The sequence below is a fragment of the Bubalus kerabau genome, chromosome 8 (assembly GCF_029407905.1).
Source record: "Bubalus kerabau isolate K-KA32 ecotype Philippines breed swamp buffalo chromosome 8, PCC_UOA_SB_1v2, whole genome shotgun sequence".
NCBI classification, from domain to species: Eukaryota; Metazoa; Chordata; class Mammalia; order Artiodactyla; family Bovidae; genus Bubalus; species Bubalus kerabau.
In genome coordinates, this window is record NC_073631.1 from 18,537,751 (window position 1) to 18,559,335 (window position 21,585).

The 21,585-nt window shown below is 41.8% G+C and overlaps 2 protein-coding genes across 5 annotated transcripts in view; one reads left to right on the plus strand and one right to left on the minus strand.

Moving 5' to 3' along the window:
- Positions 1-2,293: 2,293 nt before the first annotated feature.
- On the minus strand, positions 2,294-5,588 carry RPA3 (replication protein A3). The gene is made up of 4 exons (XM_055589847.1): positions 5,402-5,588; positions 4,177-4,251; positions 3,265-3,373; positions 2,294-2,673 (listed from the first exon to the last, which is right to left on the minus strand). Exons 1-4 carry the CDS (start codon positions 5,498-5,500, stop codon positions 2,591-2,593), a joined length of 366 nt encoding a protein of 121 aa, XP_055445822.1. The 5' UTR covers positions 5,501-5,588; the 3' UTR covers positions 2,294-2,590.
- An 81-nt stretch (positions 5,589-5,669) lies between these two features.
- Positions 5,670-21,585, plus strand: part of UMAD1 (UBAP1-MVB12-associated (UMA) domain containing 1) — a 260,313-nt gene continuing 244,397 nt past the window's right edge. The window contains exon 1 of one of the 4 annotated variants that reach the window (XM_055589843.1): positions 5,670-5,900. Coding sequence is in view for 1 of the 4 variants with exons in the window: in XM_055589846.1 (XP_055445821.1) it covers positions 20,545-20,559 (15 nt within the window). In the remaining 3 variants the exon portion in view is untranslated. Of the gene's footprint in view, positions 5,901-5,967; positions 6,400-20,444; positions 20,560-21,585 lie in introns of those variants that run through there. The other 3 variants (XM_055589845.1, XM_055589844.1, XM_055589846.1) reach the window with 3 other exon arrangements.

Consider the following 21,585-nt stretch of genomic DNA (forward strand, 5'->3'; position numbering starts at 1 on the left):
TTCATAGTTCATGAATGAGGTTATTAATGTTCATACATGAATATTCATAGTTCATTACAGCTAAATGGTGGAAAACATCCAAATGTAACGCAGCTGATGAATGGATGAAAAAAATATGGTATATCCATACAGTGGAGTATTTTTTGGCCATAAAAAGGGATGAAGCACTGATAGCACAGATGAACCTTGGAAACATTATGGTAAATAAGTCAGCGTCAAAAGGCCATATATGATTCCATTTATATGAAATATCCCAGACGGGTAAATCTACAGAGACAGAAAAGTCGACTAGCTCCTTCTTAAGGGCAAGGTGGTGGTGTAGGGATTGGGCCATGACAGGTAAGTCATGATGAAAATGTTCTAAAATTGACTGTAGTCATGGATGTACAACTCTGTGTACTAAAAGCCACTGAAGTGTACACTTGAAATAGGTGAATCATATCTAAAAAATTATTACTAAATGTCAGGCAACACACGGCAGGGGAGCTGCATCTGTTCAAACGACACTCTTTCAAGCCAAAGTTCATAGGTAACACGGGGGCTAGAGAAATGGCACCATAAATCATTAGTATAAAGGATTCACTTGTCAGAAGTACCCTTGTCATTTAGTCCAGTTTACTAAACATAGTTGTTCAGGGGTTTCAAACAGGACACCTTTAACATTTAGTGTTTTCCGAGGTTAACACAATTGCGGGCTGACCCCTTTTCTGGCATTGAAGACAACACTGTGTTATTGAGATTGGCTGATGTCCCTCCTACACCTGAATTTCAATTACAGTTGTCTTTATGTAGGGACTTCCCTGGTGGCTCAGATGGTAAAGTGTCTGCCTGCAATGCGGGAGACCCGGGTTCAATCCCTGGGTCAGGAAGATCTCCTGGAGAAGGAAATGGCAACCCACTCCAGTATTCTTGCCTGGAAAATCCCATGGACAGAGGAGTCTGGTAGGCTACAGTCCATGGGGTCAGAGTATGTGTGTGCTCAGTTGTGTCCGATTCTTTGCAACCCCATGGACTGTAGCCTGCCAGGCTCTACTTGTCCATGGGATCTTCCTGGTAATACTGGAGTGCATTGCCATCTCCTGTTCCAAGGGACCTCAAAGGATCTTCCTGACCCAGGGATCGAACCTGCCTCTCCTTCATTGGCAGGCAGATTCTTTACCACTAGCACCACCTGGGAAAACCAAAATTGTCCTTCCTTACTGTAATAAAATGTTTTACCATGAGTAGCTCTGTTGCTTAAGTAATTTGTAGAATATTTGGGGATGAAACTGAAGATGTTACCAATTTAAATATTCTTGGCATGATCTACAACCTGAATGGATTTAGAATTTATTTCCTCACTGAAGAAAATGGGTCAAGCCATAAAACTTGTGGCTGTACAGGTCACCAATTACTGTTGTACACTTGCAACATGTCACCTGGGTTGGTGGTATGAAGTACAAGAATACAGAAATTTCAAATTAATTTGGACAGTTGTTATTAATAAAATCCTGAGAAAGAGATGCTATGATGGTTACTTTTTATGTGTCAGTTACGACTGGGCTAAGGGATACCCAGATAGCGGGTAAAACATTATTTCTGAGTATATCTGTGAGGGTGCTTCTGGAACAGATTAGCATCTAAATCAGTAGATTGAGTAAAGATGGCCCTTGCCAAAGTAGGTGGGCATCATTCATCTGTTTATAAAGTTAAAATACAACAAAAAGGCGAAGGGCACATTTGCTCTCTCCTTAAACTGGAATGTTCATCTTCAACTGCCCTCTGATACTGGAGCTCCTGGTTTTGGGGCCTTTAGACTCTCGGACTTACAGCAGCGTCCTCCCTGTTCTCACGTCTTCGAACGTGGGCTGCAAGTGACACCATCAACTTCCCTTATTCTCAGGCTTTTGGACTTGCACTGTACACCACCGACTTTCTTGGTTCTCCAGTTTTGCAGATCTTGGTTCTCTAGATTGCAGATCGGGTGACTTCTCCACCTCCATAACCATGTCAACCAACTTGTGTAACAATTCATTTACATATACATATCCACATATATCCTATTGGTTCTGATTCTGTAGAATGCCCTAATACAAATATTCAAAAATTACAGATGTTGGATTCTGTTTGCTTTAGTATCATCGTTTTTTCACAGTGTCAAGGAAGTGATTAACTTGGTGTAGTTCATGAGGTAGCAGTACATTCTTAACACAGTTGGCCCAGGGTTTCATTTGGGAAATGTTAAGTCCTGACCTGACAGCTATTAAATTCCAAGTTTGTGCTTGAACAGGTGACTGAAAGAAGAAGAACAATATGACCAACAGCACATAAGCTTTTATTAATAAAGCAGAAAATGTAAGTTCAACCCAAAATTTTTTTTTCTTGCATTTAATCTGACCATATGCCAGAGAAATTATTCTTTATGAGAACTTAGGTGAGAACTGTCAATAAGCCAGTCTGTCAAAAATGGCACACTGGAATATCTAATAAAGTTAAGTAAATGAAATTAAGAAGAAAACAAATATTAAAAATCACAGGAATTGCTCCTTCAAATATCAGGGGCCTCTTTTAATAGTCTTCAGTGTAGCTCATGGGCAATCATCAAAATAGTTCAACCATACTGCACAACTCCCAAAGGAAAAAACTGAGGGAACTCATGGGTAATCTTCACAGCCTCATTGTAAAGTCCAAGATCTGAAAGAAATAGGTTAGCAAACATTTAATCTACAGTGGAAAGTTGTAACATCAATTATTATTTAAAGAGTTCTACCTGTTTCTCTTTCCTCTCCCTTTTAGAGGAGAGAACTTATTTTCACAATCCATTTGCTAAAACTGTGATATGGGTCACATTTATTTAAGTATGGTTCCAAAAAATAAAAGTCATGCAGTAGAACTTCCATGATTTCCAAAATTCATGGAGTGTAACTTCCATTTTGACTTCCATCGTACAGGCACCATTCTTGCCTGGTTGTGATTTAGGTGTTGTGCATTATTTGATGCCTTTATATATTAAAATCAAATAAAAAAACTATTAACAGTATTTTTGTTTTGTTTACTTTGTTTTAAAAAATTCTCTTTCCACAAATATTAATCTTCATTGTGTTTCTTACATACAAAAGCATTATTTAGAAGTGGGCCAAAATGTCCTAGCATTTTCCTTTGGGATCAGAAAGTGATACAGAAATTCAAAGTGTAGCAGGACTGAAACTCAAGGCCAAGACATAGCAAGTTAAAAATAAAGTTGTTTTCCTCCTAATTACATGAATTACAGAATGTTTTACTTACCAAAAGGATGATTATCTTCTTTAAACTGGACATAAGATGCACACATAACGGTTGCCTTGGCCGTTACTCTTCCAACTACTTCCACGATTCCAGAGATTTCTTCATCAAGCTAACAAAAAGAACAGAATGCCAACTTGGTGTTATCATCAAGCTAACACAAAGAACAAAATAATTAACTTGGAAAACTGTTCTAGATTTTACTAATCTTTCATTTCATGTAGCAAAATAATTTTAAGATTTATCAATGCAAAAATGGAATTGTCAGTTGTTAAAAATGTTGGAGTGCTTATCACTGTCAGCATGTCACCAGTCCAGGAACCTTTAGTCGTGGCTTCAGGTCTAAAGCGACAGCTAAATGTTTAAGTTGAAGACAAAAATCATTTAAAGATACTGAGACTGTCCAGTATTTCCACAAGGAGTAATTTGTTTAAAAGGACTCATTGAAAGGAACTTTCTATTATCTATATTTGTCCAGTGAGTTCTGTATGCATTAACCAAACAGCACACACATCTGTCTTCATAAAAGACAAAGAAAGTGTACCATAAACATAAACCGTAAAAGCAAGTGACAACTGAAAATAAATGTAAATAAAAATAGAAAATTGAATTAAAAAAATGTGAAACTACGGAGGAAGGGAAAAGTGATTTAAAAAATAATTTTTTTCTTAAGTGATTTTCTGGTCTTTCATAAGGAATGAGAGTTGTCAGCATTTATTTAAAAATGACAGAGCCCCCAAAATCATTGGTTAGAAAAGTAAAGGGAAATGTAAAAGCAGGACACAAATTTTATTTGAGAGAAGTTTGATGAGCTGGTCCTTTATATGTCCACTCCAAGAATAAGAAACATCAGCAACAAACCAAATAAGATGAAGAATTAATTATAATATACATAGAATTAATACTTAAACATACAGGCTCCATCAACTCAACAGTTACATTTTTTCCTTCACCATCTGAAAGAATAAACATTTTCCCAGTGGGATGAATCTGAAAAAGAAACACATAATTTTTTTAAAAGTCCATATAAACTGTTTAAAATCCCCTTAAAAAGACTAGAAGTTTGACAAAAGATGAGCAAATTGACCCACACTTAATTAGTGCACACAAAGCAATTTTTTTGAGCAGTTTAACTAGTTCACATTGTCTTGTGTTACTATACCTGATCAAACGATGCCTAAATTCGAATTTTAGATAAACCACTACCTTTTTAGTGCAAATGTGTCCTGTTAGTTTTATTTGCTAAATCTGGCAACCCAGATTTAGATCTAAGAACAAATTAGAAGTAAGAACAAATTAAGGAGGGTTCATATTATCTAAAAGTGAGATCTACTGGCATCCATGATTTAAACAGTATATATCCCACAGAGGGTATGTTTTAAAAAATTAGACATGAGGAAGTAAAGAGAAATTGGTTATTAGAACATCTGGGTTCTACTCTCGAGAGACAGCTGCAAAGAGGGCAGTCAGATCTGGTTTGAATGCCAGGTTTGCTACTTGCTGTGGCCTTAAGCACTTTTTAACCAGATGCCACTCCTACACAATTTCCATAACTGTGAAGTCCAAATATACCTACTGCAAGAAGATAATGTGACTGAAATAAACTAGTAAGTAAACTTTTATATAGAAGTTTTTTCTCGGTTCCCTGATCCTGAGCCTTTGGCCCTGTTTCTCACCAGTAGGATGAGGCGCTGCGCTCTTAACACTTGGGTAAGATAACAAACTGGCAGTGGATCAGTAAAATACAATCAAGCAATGTTTCACAGAAAAGCGACTTCAACGATAAAATGTGGTTTGATAAAAGAGGAAACAGCAGAAAAGAAGGAAACAAGAAAACTGGACTAGCTGTCAAGGCCGGCTAATAGAAAACAGATGTGAGTTTTGTCTATAATTTCAAGTAAAAAACGAGGGCGGGACACTAGAACGGAGTGCGTTCGAAAACTTCGCGATTCCGCGCGCTAAGAGCCCAACATTGGGCTACAGTGGTCAAAAAGTGTGCAAACAGTTCCGCTGCGAGAAATAAAGCAATTCGGGGCGCAGTGATGCTCTCTTCCACCCTCCGTTACCTACCCTGGGGCCGCCAGCCCGACGGCCACGGGGCCCCTCCACCCAAAAAGCCCAGGGCGGTGAGCGCGCGCACCTTCTCCAGCCTCCCTACGAAGCAGACCGGCTGGTCGATGAACTGAGCTAGCATGCTGGCGTTGATGCGCGCCTTGGGCGACTCCATCACGTCCACCATGATTGCAACGCAAGGCAGGTAGCCGGCGGGAAACAAGCCGACCACTGAGACTGTGCTCCCAGCTGACGTCTACGGGGCGGATTCCCCCGGATCCAATCGGCGGAGACTAGCATTCTCTCTCCGCCAATCAAACGTGCCGATATCTCCATAGCACTCGCGCAGTCTGGGACAACGAGGAAGGCAAGGATGCGTCCGGAAGTGGGGACCGGCTGCTTAGTGACGCGCGGCGTCCCGGAAGTTACCCGGGTCCTCTGCGAGGCGCGCGTAGGGGCCGGGCTTGGATGGGGCGGGGCTGAGGCTCCCTCCTTCTGAGACCTCGGTCCTTGCTGCGGCTGAACCCCGGAAGCAAGGTGGCGGACTCAGGTGCCGGTACGACGGGGGACTGCGGCGCGAGCATAAGGTATCTCTTCTCGCGGGAGTCGCCGCATCCTCCCGGTTGCCATTTCTCCCCACGGACGTTTGCGGGAGGGGCGGGAATCGGTGCCTGTTTCGGAGCTGCGCCACTAGCTGTCTGTGTTTCCCCAGTTCTCCTGCAAGGGAAACTCGGAGTTCATGCTGAAATCTAGGGAGCCGGGCTCATTTTGACCCTCTCTGTCCTAGAGCTAGGAAGTGGGGTCCCCAGTGATTCTCATCGCCCTGCGGGAAGCTCCTGCAGCTCGGTGGCCGAGGGTCGTTGATTTTCTGCCCCAGCTGCGTCACTTTCCAACGTCCGTTTCACCACCTGTGAGAGGAGGGGCCGCGACCCTTTCTGGTCCCGACATTCTGGCCCCACTGGAGGTGCGGGTTTTCTCACGTCACCTCCGTGTCAGGAGCGAATTGAAGCGTTTGGGAGTGGGTGAGGGAACGGTCACTGGACTGAGAGAGGAGATGGATTCAAATGACTCTTGGATCCTTAGCAGGTGCGCTTCTTCCAGAAACACGATTTCCCTCTCCGCAGAATGAGGTTAGGTAACTTTCATTGCAAAGTCCCAGCTGATTTAAGTTTTGTCCATATGATTCACGGACTCTCTTTTCGGAATTCCCAGTAATTTTCCCTATTGCTTTTCACACCTCAGGATTCTGGAGGGGAGATCGCGTGTGAAAGACAACCTGTTTCCAGGAGATTTGGGGCGGGGAGGGGGGGGTGGATTCTTGAATCTGTTGTTGGCTTATATCGCTGTTGATTTTCGGGCCGTTATCCTACGGGATTTGGTACCTGCCTTGCTAGGGATATTCCAGAATGAGTGCTCATAAAAATACCTGCCAAGGCTGCTCCAGAAGTTGGAGAAGTTTTTTTTTTTTTTTAATTGGGATGTTATTATTTTTTAGGAAACCGAATCCATAAATTAGCCTAAAACCATTCGGATACCTATCTAGGGTCTCGGGTTTAGTCCCACAGTTGCCTAAGCTAAGAAGATCCTGTTTGAAATGCCACTCAGCACTTTAAGATGGAAATCTGATATCTTAATTAAAGGATAGTTCGCCTCTCTATTTAGCAACTTAGTATTTATGTACATATTCTTACCTTTTAATGTTGCTGTTACTAAGACAAGTTTAAAGGATTTCATTAGCAGAAATACGGTGCATGTCAGTGGGTATAAAAGAAAGTGGTTGCAAGTCAGTAGAGTCTGTGCAAAGCTTTCACATCTTTTGCACTTCAGTGATGTTTGGAAACCAAGTTGATTGCGTTATACAGGGAGGAGTACACATGAATGTCTTTAATAGCAATTTTTTTTTTTTTTTAAAGAGCAGCCCCTAAAGTGCCAGATCTCAATAGCACTTTTATAGCAATGAAAAAAACCACTTTTACCTACCAAGAGCATTTTTTTTTTAAATAGGGAGATGAGCAAGAAGATATTTTCAAATAGCTTCTTGGATATTTTTTTGTTCATTTAAAATTTATTGTGTAATATCTCATGCACAGAGAAGAGTATATCCAACTGATATGTATAGTTTCCAGAGAAATGAAATGAACCCAGTTGGACCTCTCATTTAGCTAAAGAAATGGAACTTTACCAGTTAGGGGTTGTCACTTCCTCAGTTGAAGTCCTTCTCTCACCCAGCTAGAAATAAACACTATCTTGAAATTTGTGTTAAGCACCCTTTTTTTCTATATAATTTTATCATACATGTAGCTGTTTCTAAACAGTGTGGTACCAATTTATCCTCCTGTCAGGAGTGTAGGAGAATTCCAGTTGATCCACATCACCTCATAGGCCAGAGTAGATGTTGGGAAATCAGCCATGTAGTCCCCATTCCAAATCCAAAGAAGTGGACACACAAAGGGTCTGTCTTCATGGACTCAGCTCCCTTTAAAGAGCCTTCCTGGAAGTCCTTCACAACTTGACTTTCTACTTACTAGGTTAGGGACTTTTCCTTCTGTTCCTAGTTTGATGAAAGTTTTAATTGAGTGGTTATGAAATTTGATCAAATGAATTTTTTTTGCATTGAGATGATTGAATGTATTTTCAATGTTGAATAACATTCCCATTCCTGGAAGAAATACAACTTGGTTATGATACATTATTTTTTATTCTGTATTCTTGGGTTTGATTTGCTATTGTTTTGTTTAAAATGATTTTTGCATTCATGTTCATGAATGAGATTGGCCTGTAGTTTTTCTTTCTCGTGTAGTCTTTGCGAGATTTTGGTATTATTTAATATTAGCATTACAGTAGTCTCATGAAATAGAGAAGTCAATGGCAACCCACTCCAGTACTCTTGCCTGGAAAATCCCATGGACAGAGGAGCCTGGTAGGCTGCAGTCCATGGGGTTGCTAAGAGTCAGGCACGACTGAGCGATTTCACTTTCACTTTTCACTTTCATGCATTGGAGAAGGAAATGGCTACCCGCTCCAGTATTCTTGGCCCGGAGAATTCCAGTGACGGGGAGCCTGGTGAGCTGCCTTCTGTGGGGTCGCACAGAGTCGGACACGACTGAAGGGACTTAGCAGCAGCAGCAGCAGCAAGCTCATGAAATAAGTTGTGGAATGGTTTTTTGTATTCTCTAGGGTTTTATGTAAAACTGGAGACACCTGTTTTTTGATGTTAGGCAGAACTCACCTGTAAAACATTCTGGGTTTGGTATAGTTATCTTCTATTGTTGCTTAGTTCTTATGTCTGACTCTTTTGTGACCCCATGGGCTGTAGCCCACCAGGCTTCTCTGTCTATGGAGTTTTCTAGGCAAGAATCCTGGAGTGGGTTGCCATTTCCCCTCCAGGGAATCTTCTGACCCAGGGATCTAACCCACATTATCTTAACATTGGCAGGTGGATTCTTTATCGTTGAATCACCAGGGAAGCCCATAATTAACTGTACCTGCTGCCTTGGGAGTAGCCCACAAATGTTCCTAAGTAGATTTCAATAAGTTCTAAGTATTTTCTAGTGTCTTACATACTCTCTGATTCAAGGGCTGTTTTTGTTTCCAAATATATACATTTTGGGCTTCCTTGGTGGCTCAGTGGTAAAGAATCTGCTTCCAATGAGGGAGACTTGGATTCCATCCCTAGGTGGGGAAGGTTCCCTGAAGGAGGAAACGGCAGCCCACTCCAGTATTCTTGCCTGAAGAATCCCATGGACAGAGGAGCCTGGTGGGCTACAGGCCATAGGGTCTCAAAGAGTTCGACACAACTGAACAGCTGAACACACACATAAAAGGTTTACTTATTAAAGTCGTTTTGTTCTTAATTTATAGTGTAAATTGCATTATCCTCAAATGGTATGGTCTGATACTGTGAAAGTATGAGGCTTGCTTTAAGACTTATGAAGTATATGGACAGCTTTTTGTAAATGATTCATGTATTCTTGGGAAAAATTTGTGTTTTCCAGTTACTGGATCAAGCTTGTTAATTGCAGTGTTCAGCTGTTTCTACTTTTGTTTGATTAATGTCTCAACTATAGAGATAATTGCAGATGGTAGCATTGGCAATTTCTGCTTGAACTTCTGACAACTTGTGTTATATATTTTTGAAGATGTGCTTTTCAGTACACACAGATGAAGATTATGAAGGAAAATGGTGCAGTGAAGTAGTGACTATTTCCAGTCATGCTTTTTGCCTTAATTTTGTTGCTAATACTGTTGCTACACCAGCTTTCTTTTGGTTAAATTTTCTTTGTTGTCTCTCTTTCTGTCCTATACTTCACCTAAGGGAGGCAAGACTTTTGAGCTTTAGCGTTCATTTCCTCATCTCTTTGGTGGCTTATTGGAGTGCTGACCTGGTAAGTCTTAGCTCAAAGAGGGAGCAGGTTGATAGCACATTACTGACAAGGGGATTTTGTAGAAACTAACGTCTGTGGCTGGCAATTTATGTAAGTAAATATTGAAACATCTCCAGTCAATAATATTCAGGTAACAAAAGACATATTAATGTCTCTGGTCAGTAAGTTGATGCCAGCCTGTGAGCTCCAGCAGTTCCTCCCTAACAGTGTGCTTCATTGACCAGTAGGCTTCCATTCGGACAGAACTTCCCAAATGTGTGGAGGTTGGATTCTTTTTATTTTTTTCAAATTGTAGTTGTATACTTGATTTGCAGTATTGTTAGTTTCAGATGTACAAAGTGACTCGGTTTTATATTCTTTTCAGAATCTTTTCCATTGTAAGTTATTGCAAGATATTAAATACAGTTCCCTCTGTGCGTGTGTGTGCTTAGTCACTCGGTTGTGTCTGACTCTTTGCAACCCCAGGGATAGTAGCCTGCCAGGCTCCTCTGTCCGTGGGATTCTCCAGGCAAGAATACTGGTGTGGGTTGCCATGCCCTCCTCCAGGGGATCTTCCCAACCCAGGGATCAAACCCAGGTCTCCTGCACTGCAGGCGAATTCTTTACTGTCTGAACCACCAGAGAAGCCCATAGTTCCCTGTGCTGTACAGTAAATCTCTGTTATATCTGTTAATCCCATATTTCTAATTTATCCTGACTCACTCCCTTCTCCCCTTTGTTAACCATAAGTTCATTTTCTATGCTTGTGACTCTTGTATATATAATTTTGGATTATTTTTTAGATTGCATGTGAGTGATGTCAAATAGTATGTCTTTCTCTGTCTGACTTCACTGAGTGTAATATTCTTTAGGTCCATCTCTGTTGCTTCTAGTGGCAACGTTTCATTCTTTTTTCGTGACCGATTAATAGTCGACTGTGTGTACATGTGCATACGCACACCACCTCTTTTTAAGCCCTGCTGATGGGCCTGGGGTTGTTTCCATGCCTTTCCTATTGTAAATAGTGGTGCTGTGATCATTGCTGTGCATGTATCTTTTCAAATTAAAGTTTTCATCTTTTCTGGATATATGCTCAGGAGTGGGATCGCTGGGTCATATGATAATTTTAATTTGTTTTTTTAAGGACCCTCTGTACTGTTTTTCATAGTGGCTGCACCAGTGTACATTCCCACCAACCGTGTTCTCCACACCCTCCCCAGCATTTTAGTTTTCTGTAGATTTTTTGTTGGCCATTCTGACTGGTGTGAGGTGATACCTCCTTATGGTTTTGAATTGCCTTTTTAAGAGATGGGAATACCAGACCACCTGATCTGCCTCTTGAGAAATTTGTATGCAGATCAGGAAGCAACACTTAGAACTGGACATGGAACAACAGACTGGTTCCAAATAGGAAAAGGAGTACGTCAAGGCTGTATATTGTCATCCTGCTTATTTAACTTATATGCAGAGTACATCATGAGAAATGCTGGGCTAGAAGAAGCACAAGCTGGAATCAAGATTGCCGGGAGAAATATCAATAATCTCAGATATGCAGATGACACCACCCTTATGGCAGAAAATGAAGAGGAACTATGGAGCCTCTTGATGAGGGTGAAAGTGGAGAGTGAAAAAGTTGGCTTAAAGCTCAACATTCAGAAAACGAAGATCATGGCATCTGGTCCCATCACTTCATGGGAAATAGAAGAGGAAACAGTGGAAACAGTGTCGGACTTTATTTTTCTGGGCTCCAAAATCACTGCAGATGGTGACTGCAGCCATGAAATTAAAAGATGCTTACTCCTTGGAAGGAAAGTTATGATCAACCTAGATAGCATATTCAAGAGCAGAGACATTACTTTGTCAACAAAGGTTTGTCTAGTCAAGCCTATGGTTTTTCCTGTGGTCATGTATGGATGTGAGAGTTGGACTGTGAAGAAGGCTAAGTGCTGAAGAATTGATGCTTTTGAACTGTGGTGTTGGAGAAGACTCTTGAGAGTCCCTTGGACTTCAAGGAGATCCAACGAGTCCATTCTGAAGGAGATCAGCCCTGGGATTTCTTTGGAAAGAATGATGCTAAAGCTGAAACTCCAGTACTTTGGCCACCTCATGCAAAGAGTTGACTCATTGGAAAAGACTCTGATGCTGGGAGGGACTGGGGCAAGAGGAGAAGGGGATGACAGAGGATGAGATGGCTAAATGGCATCACTGACTCGATGGACGTGAGTCTGAGTGAACTCTGGGAGTTAGTGATGGACAGGGAGGCCTGGCATGCTGCGATTCATGGGGTCGCAGAGTCGGACACGACTGAGCGACTGATCTCATCTGATCTGATCTGAAACATTAGCTATGTTGAGCATCTTTTCATGTGTCTTTTGGCCATCTGTATGTCTTCTTTAGAAAAATATATATTTAGGTCTTCTGTTCATTTATTGATTGGGATATTTGTCTTTTCAATATGAGTTGTATGACCTGTTTGTATATTTTGGATATTGACTCCTTATTTGTCAGATTGTTTGCGAATATCTTCTCCCATTCCATATGTTGTATTTTTGTTTATGGTTTCCTTTGCTGTGCAAAAGTTCTTAAGTTTGATTAGGCCCCATTTGTTTTTTATTATTATTTATTATTTATTTATTATATTATTATTTATTATTATTATATTATTGTTATTATAATATATAATATATATAAATATATATATTTAATATATATTAAATATATATTAATATATATTATATATAATATAATATATTATTATATATTATATATAATATATATTATTATATATTTTATATATAATATAATAACATTATATATTATTATAATATATTAATTATATATTATTATTATAATAATAAATATATTATTTATTATTATATATTTTATAATTATTTATTATTAGTTTTAGGCCCCATTTTTGCTTTTATTTCTTATGCCTTGGAAAACTGATCTAAGAAAATATTGGTACAATTTATATAAGAAAATGTTTCACCTATGTTCTGTTCTAGGAGTTTTATGGTATCATGTCTTATATTAAGGTCTTTAAACCATTTTGAGTTTATTTTTGTATATGGTGTGAGGGATTATTCTGATTTCACTGACTTGTATGTAACTTTCCCAACACCATTTGTTGAAGAGAATTTCTTTTCTTCATGGTATATTCTTGCCTCCTTTATTGAAGATGAATTGATTGTAGATGTGGGTTTATTTCTGGGCACTCTATTCTGTTTCAGTGATCTACATGTCTGTTTTTGTGCTGTTTTGATTACTGTAGCTTTGTAGTATAATGCGAAGTCTAGAAAGATTATGTTGGAGAAGGCAATGGCAACCCACTCCAGTACTCTTGCCTGGAAAATCCTATGGATGGAGGAGCCTGGTGGGCTGCAGACACGACTGAGTGTCTTCACTTTCATGCATTGGAGAAGGAAATGGCAACCCACTCCAGTGTTCTTGCCTGGAGAATCCCAAGGACGGGGGAGCCTGGTGGGCTGCCGTCTATGGGGTCGCATACAGTTGGGCATGACTGAGCGGCTTCACTTTCACTTTTCACTTTCATGCATTGGAGAAGGAAATGGCAACCCACTCCAGTGTTCTTGCCTGGAGAATCCCAGGGACGGGGGAGCCTGGTGGCTGCCATCTATGGGGTCCACCGGAGTCGGACACGACTGAAGCGACTTAGCAGCAGGTGAAAGGTTATGTGGAAGCTGGATTCTTTTTTTTCTGAGAACACTAGTGTTTGGTGGATCACAAGTTCTTTGCCACTTTGCTTGTTATGGTTTTCCCATATACCTTGTTTGATAAATTTATGCTCTGTGACCTTGTGGTATTTGTGTCGGTGTTGGCCTGATAACTTTCAACTTTTCCGTGCCCTTATGTTTTACGTGTATCTTTTGTAAATAGTGCATATAGCTTGAGGTTTAGTTTTTATACCTTTTGTCCATTTGCATTGATTGTCATCACTAATGTTTTTGGATTCACTTTGGCAGTCATTTTGCACTTCTTGTGTGTTCTGCTTTTTGTTGTTGTTTTCTCCTCTCTTCTTTAGATTTGACTTTTTAAATTTTTTCTGTAATTCTGTTTTATTCTTCTGTATTATATATTCTGTTATATATTCTTTAAAAAAACTTTGTCTGTGATCACCCTTTAATGAGCACATTAAAGCCTAAAGTTACTTTTCTCTGTGTCAAGATGAGAACCTGTAACTCCACGGCCCTTTTTTCAATTGTATGCTCTTGTCTACAGTTTTAATTCTACTTTGATTAGGTGTTATTATATGGTTGCTTAATGGTAAAGAATCTGCGTGCAATGCAAGAGATGCAGGTTCAGTCCCTGGGTTGGGAAGATCCCCTGGAGAAGGAAATGGCAACCCACTCCAGTATTCTCGCCTGGGAAATCCCATGGACAGAGGAGCCTGGTGGGCTACAGCCTATGGGGTCACAAAGAGTCAGACATGACTGAGCAACTAAGCGTGAACACATTATCTTACGCAGTTAATACTTGTTTGGAATTGTTCATATGTATCATTTTCTTTTTATTTTTTAAGACAAAGAATCTGTCTTTACTTTTTATTTTTACATCTCACCTCTTTTTCTGTTGTTTCCCCTGCCTTTTTCTGAGGTACCTTCTTTGGAAGTTTCTTCAATGGGAATCATTGGTAGTATGTACAACAGTTTGTGTTTCTCTGAATATGCTGATTTCATCTTTGTTTTCAAAAAGCAGGTTTATTATCTGTATAGAATTCTAAGTGGACAATTAATTTCTCTTAAGGCTGCTGCTGCTGCTGCTAAGTCACTTCAGTCGTGTCCGACTCTGTGCGACCCCATAGACAGCAGCCCACCAGGCTCCACTGTCCCTGGGATTCTCCAGGCAAGAACACTGGAGTGGGTTGCCATTTCCTTCTCCAATGCATGAAAGTGAAAAGTGAAAGTGAAGTCGCTTAGTTGTGTCTGACTCTTAGCGACCCCATGGACTGCAGCCTACCAGGCTCCTCCGTCCATGGGACTTTCCAGGCAAGAGTACTGGAGTGGGGTGCCATTGCCTTCTCCATCTCTTAAGGCTACTCTGGTACTATTTTACTCTTAATTTGCTTTTCATTTAAATTGTGATTTTGTTATAAGTTTTCATGTCTCTATCTGCTTGATCTTCAGTTTGTTTGTAATGTATACTGATGAAGAGTTCTTTTAGTTTTGTGGTGAATATTTTGTGCTTTGTGAATCTGATAATCTTGTCTTGATCAGCACTGGGACATTTTCAACCATTATATTTTTGAATATTGTTTCTCTCCTATTCTCTAACTCCTTCTGGAATTCCAGTTAGAAGTAAGAAGTAAGGGTGTGCTTTTTACCTTTGTTTTATGATTCAGTGGTTTTGATTCTTTGTGCTGAATTCTGGATAATTTTTTCAGATCTTCCAGTTTACTAATTCTTTATGCAGTTGTGACTCATCTGCTATAATTTCAATACTAGTTTTTTTTCCTGGAAGTTCTGTTTGGTTCTTTATACACATCTTAATTGTTATTTGATGCTCTTTTGTCATAGTTTCAGGCCTCCCTTTATTTCTTCATATTTCACAGAGTGTAAGGTGAGTCTGTTTAGAGCCTGGTTTTGATATGCAGTCTTTATGGGTCTGATTCTGTAGAGGTTTTTGATTCTGTTTGAGTCTTCCTTACTGTGGCTTGTATCTTTATTTGTACAGTATTTTTTTTTTATTATGAATTCATGTTTCTTGAAACTTTTTTGTTGACTTTTTTGAGGTTTAGTTTGAAGGTATTGTCCTCCAGAGAGAGAGATCTGTGTTTCCTCCTTCCAAGTTGTTGGCTCCCAGACTTTGTCGTTGTTCCTGCGGTGGCAGTGGCGGCTTAGCCGCTAAGCCGTGTCCAGCTTTTGCGCCTCCATGCACTGTAGCCCCCCGGGCTCCTCTGTCCACGGGCTTCTCCCTGTGGGACCTGGATAATTAAAACCCAGGCTTTTAGCCATTAGCAATCAGTAATGGCTGCAGGGAAAATGTTAACTGTAGTCCTTGCGTATAACCTTGTGGATTTATGGATTCTTGTGTTTTCTGCCTTCTATAGATTTTCTTTGTTCTTTTTTTGGGTTAGTCATACATTAAAAATAGATATTTATATTTAAAACATTACCACAAGCGCCCTTTTAGAGAGCCACTGTGGGGATTCTGTTAGTTGTTAGGGCTGACAAAGTGTCAGTGAAGTGTAGCAGTGCGCCAAGGGGCGCAAGGATTCAGGATGAAGGGCTGGGCTTGGTTTTTCTCCCTCGGTCTTGTCTCGTCGTTGCAGAGAATTGAAACGACAGACTACTCACCGCTCAAACAGGCATGGTTTATTAAGCAGGCAGCAGCAGTATTTTCTTGAGGTTTTGTCTTGTTGTAACAGAGACTTGGAAGGGCAGACTATCTACAGCTCAGTTAGAGCTCCCACGTCTCTAGATGTGAGAGGGGCCAAGCAACTCCCATAGGAGTGTTCTCCACTCCCTTTGGCTTCCCTTTTTATATCTTTTGTCTTTGAGCCTTTATAGTCCCTGGAGCCTGATTGGTTTTGCTGGTGCAAAGTAGGGCTTTTACCCGCAACCGAATAGGGCGAGTGCTGAAGGCCAGTCAGGGAAGGGGCCGTGTTTGGGTGTTTTCTCACCAGAGTTTCTTGCTCCAGTCTGAGGCTTCCCCTTTCTGTGGGCTTTTCCCTTTCTCTGACCCTTTCGGGGGCTTTTTCTAGTTACTGTTTTTCTTTAACCACCATTTTGGACTGCTCCTTCCCTACTCTTAACTACCTAACAAAGGGAAGTAGACACAAGAACTTGGAATGTCCTCCTTATATGCCATGTGGAGGGGTTGAGCTTAGTAGTGAGGCTGGCGGACCAAGGGCGTGAAGTTTGACATTTTAGGTTGAGTATTCTGGGTTCATGATGATGAATGGCTTGAAGTATAGTGCTTTTGGTACAAATAACATGACCTCTTTAAATCAGCTTAAACTGTTTTTTGTGATGAATTGTGGTAAAATGTGCGTAACAAGATCTTACATCTTAACCATTTTAATTGCTGGCTCAGTGGCATTGGGCATATCCACGTGTGCTGCTGTCATCCAGCTCCTGAGCTTTGTCGTCATGGCAGACTGAAATTCCCTGCCCATCTCACCGTTGATGGATTTGACTACTCTAGGTACCTCCTGTAAGTAGAATGACACAGCACTTGTCCTTTCCTGTCTGGCTTATTTCATTTGATGTCTTCAAGGTTCTATATTGTAGTAGGTATCAGAGTTTCGTTCCTTTTCATGCTGAATTATAGTCCACTGTGTGTAGTGAATACTACATTTTGTTTACCCTTTCTTCTTTTGGGGTACATGTATCAAAAGGAAACTGATTAGAACTTCTTCGGGTTAGCTTGACTGGCCTAAAATTATTAGCCTCACAAAGGACCGGAACCATGAATAGGTAAGCTTTCAGAATCCAGGATGTCTTCGTTCTCTTTTTTAAAAAAATTAATCAATTTACCCACTTGTGGCTGTGCTAGGTCTTCGTTGCTGCACACAGACTTTCTCTCGTTGCGACGAGCTGGTGCTGCTCTCTACTTGCGGCGTGCCGGCTGCTCACTGGGGTGGCGTGGAGCAGCGGCTCCAGGGCGCACAGGCTTCAGTAGTTGTGGCACGAGGGCTCAGTCGCCCTGTGCCGTGTGGGATCCCCCTGGATCAGGGATTGAACCCACGTGGCCTGCATTGGCAAGTTGATTCTTAACCACTGGACAACCAGGGAAGTCCAGCGCCAACTGATCATCTCTCAATTCCACAGTGAGTCTTGCTTGCCCAGCTGTGTGACATGAAGCTGGATTCTGTAAACCATTTTCCTTTGGAATATTAGGCATTCCCAGCAGAGGGCCCTGAAGGTACACTGCAAGGCTGTTGTGTCCGGAAGACCCCTTCCTCCCAGGCTCCAGTCCCGGGTGCGACCTTTCAGCGGGAGCCCAGCTGCCTATTCAGAGGTCAGGTTGTGACCCTGAGGCCTCGCCCTGCCCGCGGCCCAGCTCCAGCCTGCTCTCTGCCGAGTTCCTCCGCTGCTCCTGATACAGTTTCTGTCCCTCCAAGGAGGTCTGAATCCCCACAATCTTCATCTTGTGGGGTGGGGTGCTTAACTACCTTATGGTCCACTCTTCTTCAGCCTAGAGATAGTGGCTAACTTTTTTTGGGGGGGGGGCGGAGTTTGCACTGCTATTTTTCTTTGAAATCTTATTCCTTTTGAATATTTACTTCCTGCTGCTGCTAAGTCACTTCAGTCGTGTCCGACTCTGTGCGACCCCATAGATGGCAGCCCATCAGGCTCTCCCGTCCCTGGGATTCTCCAGGCAAGAACACTGGAGTGGGTTGCCATTTCCTTCTCCATTGCATGAAAGTGAAAAGTGAAAGTGAAGTCGCTCAGTCGTGTCCAACCCTCAGCGACCCCATGGACTGCAGCCTTCCGGGCTCCCCCGTCCCTGGGATTCTCCAGGCAAGAACACTGGAGTGGGTTGCCATTTCCTTCTCCAATGCATGAAAGTGAAAAGTGAAAGTGAAGTCGCTCAGTCGTGTCCAACCCTCAGCGACCCCATGGACTGCAGCCTTCCGGGCTCCCCCGTCCCTGGGATTCTCCAGGCAAGAACACTGGAGTGGGTTGCCATTTCCTTCTCCATTGCATGAAAGTGAAAAGTGAAAGTGAAGTCACTCAGTCGTGTCCAACCCTCAGCGACCCCATGGACTACAGCCTTCCAGGCTCCTCCGTCCATGGGATTTTCCAGGCAAGAGTACTGGAGTGGGGTGCCATTGCCTTCCAGTTAACAATTCATTGTATTACATTTTCCCTGCTCAAACAACTGGTGTGATTTCTATTTCCTGACTGGACCCTGACTGATACATATATATGATCATTTTGCAAAAATTTATCAAGCTTTATACTTAAAGATTGTGCACTTCACATATCTTATTCTTGGTGTACAATTATCTGAATTGGTAAATACACTGATACATAAGAATAAATGTTTAATGTGAATTATTAAAAGGCTATGAACATATTACCTCTCAGTTGCTGTTATAGATTGTTTCTTGCTAATTTTAAACTAGACACTATATTTAAAGAGTGCACATCTTGTAAACTTTTAAAATATTCAACAGTGGTCCATGAATGCTGTTAATTTCTGGAATAAACAAAAATAAGCAACTCCCCCTGCCCCTTTACAAATCTTACATGCTTGTGGAGGTAGTATCATAGAAAGGCTAAGTAACATCTGTTGTACGCTTTTAAGACTCTAAACATCTCAAAGCAGGTTTATTTCCCATCTACCCCAAGATGGCACTTGCCTCATCAGGTGCTCAGCAAACATCTGATGAAGTAGGACACTTCATTGACACACAGTAACTTTGGCAGGCTGCTGTTTAGTGGCCAAGTCGTGGCTGACTGTTATGCTCCCGGGGTCTCCTGCCTTGCAGGTGAATTCTTTACCAGCTGAGCTATGTGTGCTGGGAATGACTCAGGCTTGAACACTGACGCAATACAGCACAGGGTGGAGGATACGGACCTGGATTAAATCTTGGTACTTGATACCTAAGTGACTTTTGGAAAAATTATTCATCCGTTCCAGAGCTGCAGTTTCTGTAAACATGGGAGATAAAAACATGGACATAAACATGGGAGATAAAAAAGCTTCATGTGGTTATTTTAAGCATTAAGTAAGACTTGCATATGTAAAGCCCTGAGCACAGTGTCTTGTTACACTAAGTATTTAAATAACAGATTGTGACTTAAGTGTTAATAGCGTGACCAAATTTCCTAAAGTATCTGTTGGACATCTTGATGATGAAAAGTAAGATAATGAAGGGGGATGAAAACCCCAGGGTGCTTCCCCAAAGGAGGGAAGTATGTAGGCTTGTCTCAGAGCTGAGATCATGAGCCATCTGGGTGATGGTATATTTTGCCCAGCTCCGCTCAGCAGCCTGGATGGAGGAGACTGTATCCTCCTAGAACATTTTGAGGGTTGCCAAGATACTGTCTGTACTGTTCAAGAGCTTCAAGAGAATTTTCATCAGAGAGATACTCTTCCTCTTGATCCTTGGGTCTGTATTTTCCCTTCCTTCTGTTGATTTCATTGAAGTGGGTGAGTGTGGCTTCTTCGGTCTTCCTCACTGAACTTTCTATTGCAGGCAGCTTCTTGTTTCTGTGTCTAGTCCTGGAAGATATATGGTTGCATGTGTTCCTTGGCTTGTTCTGTTCCCAGGGGCTAACAGGCATTCATCGTGTGACTCTGCCAGGCTGAGATGGAAATTTCCATGGCGCAGACTGTCCAGGTCTCCGAATGAGTTAGAGAATTAGGAGCAGTTTGCCTGGAGAATCTCTGTGGACAGAGGAGCCCAGCGGGCTACAGCCCAGAGGGTCCCAGAGACTCATACATGACTGAAGCGACTTAGCATGCACACACATAATTCTTCAGCCATGAAAGTAGTATCTGTTACTTTCCTGCATTCTGCTCATGGAGCTTTTTCTCTCTGGGACCCTGTTTTACAGAGTCGTCCTTGGGCAGTTATGAACCATCGCCCTCCTTAATTTTCCCTCTTGCTTGCCCAGGCCAATAATTACTATCTTGGAATGAGGTAGATCTCCCAGGAGAGGGGGAGGGTTAAGAAAGGGAATCCAACTTTGCCAAACTTAGGAAGGAGTTCCCATGCAGTGACCTGTCCGGCAGCCTGTCTTTTTCTGGTAGGTAGAGCTCCTGTGTTTCAGAACTAAGTTCAGGCGATGGGGATGGTTGACGTGTTCTCCCCGTCTTTGTGGTTCACCCTCTTCCTGCCATTTGCTTGTCTCTTCACTTATTCACCCATCCTTGGATAACATTTCGGAGGATGAAGCACAAGACAGTAAGTATGGTAATGAACTCTTGGGTCAGTTGAGCTTCTTGGTTGTGCAGTTGATGAACCTTTGACTCAGACTATGGCATATGGTGGGTAGACTTTGGCATATGGTTGATAGAGTTATTGCCAGATTTTGTCTTGTGTTTCTTTCTGTGCATTTTGATGAAACATTGAGGGGAGGTAAAATAGTCAGCTTTCTTATGTACTTAGGAGTGTGAGGCAAGCCTTCAGACAGAGCAGTGTTTGACTAGACTGTTAGCAACCTGTCAGCCACTTGCTTGGCTGGTGCTGGTTTTAACAGGGCTCGGCAGCATGCTTTGGGCCCGCTGGTCCTGGGAGAGGTGGTAGGGAGGCAGCCCAGAGGCAGCATATATATGGGTAGTTCCTTGAATTTGGAGAAAGTGCCTTGTTTGGTTTGATTTTCTAGGGCCCACCAGTGGGCTTCCCTGGTGGCTCAGATGGTAAGGAATTTGCCTGCAATGTAGGAGACCTGGGTTTGATCCCTGGGTTGGGAAGATCCCCTGGAGAAGGAAACGGCAACCCAGTCCAGTATTCTTGCCGCAATGATCTCATGGACAGAGGAGCCTGGCGGGCTACAGTCCACGGGGTCGCAAAGAGTCGGACACGACTGAGCGACTGCGCTTTCACAGCAGTGTGCCTGGCCAGTATCTGGCCTTCAGCACTTGTTGGTGAATGAAAAGTGAGCAAGTGAACAAACGACTGAATTTTAGAAGTTTGTTTTTGTTTAGGGAGGAAGTACTTTTGATAATGCAGTTAGATTGTACTGGAAGTCAAATAATGTAGATATAATGGGCAAGAATGCTCACACTACCACACAATTGCACTCATTTCACACGCTAGAAAAGTAATGCTCAAAATTCTTCAAGCCAGGCTTCAGCAATATGTGAACCGTGAACCTCCTTATGTTCAAGCTGGTTTTAGAAAAGGCAGAGGAATTAGAGATCAAATTGCCAACATCCGCTGGATCATAGAAAAAGCAGGAGAGTTCCAGAAAAACATCTATTTCTGCTT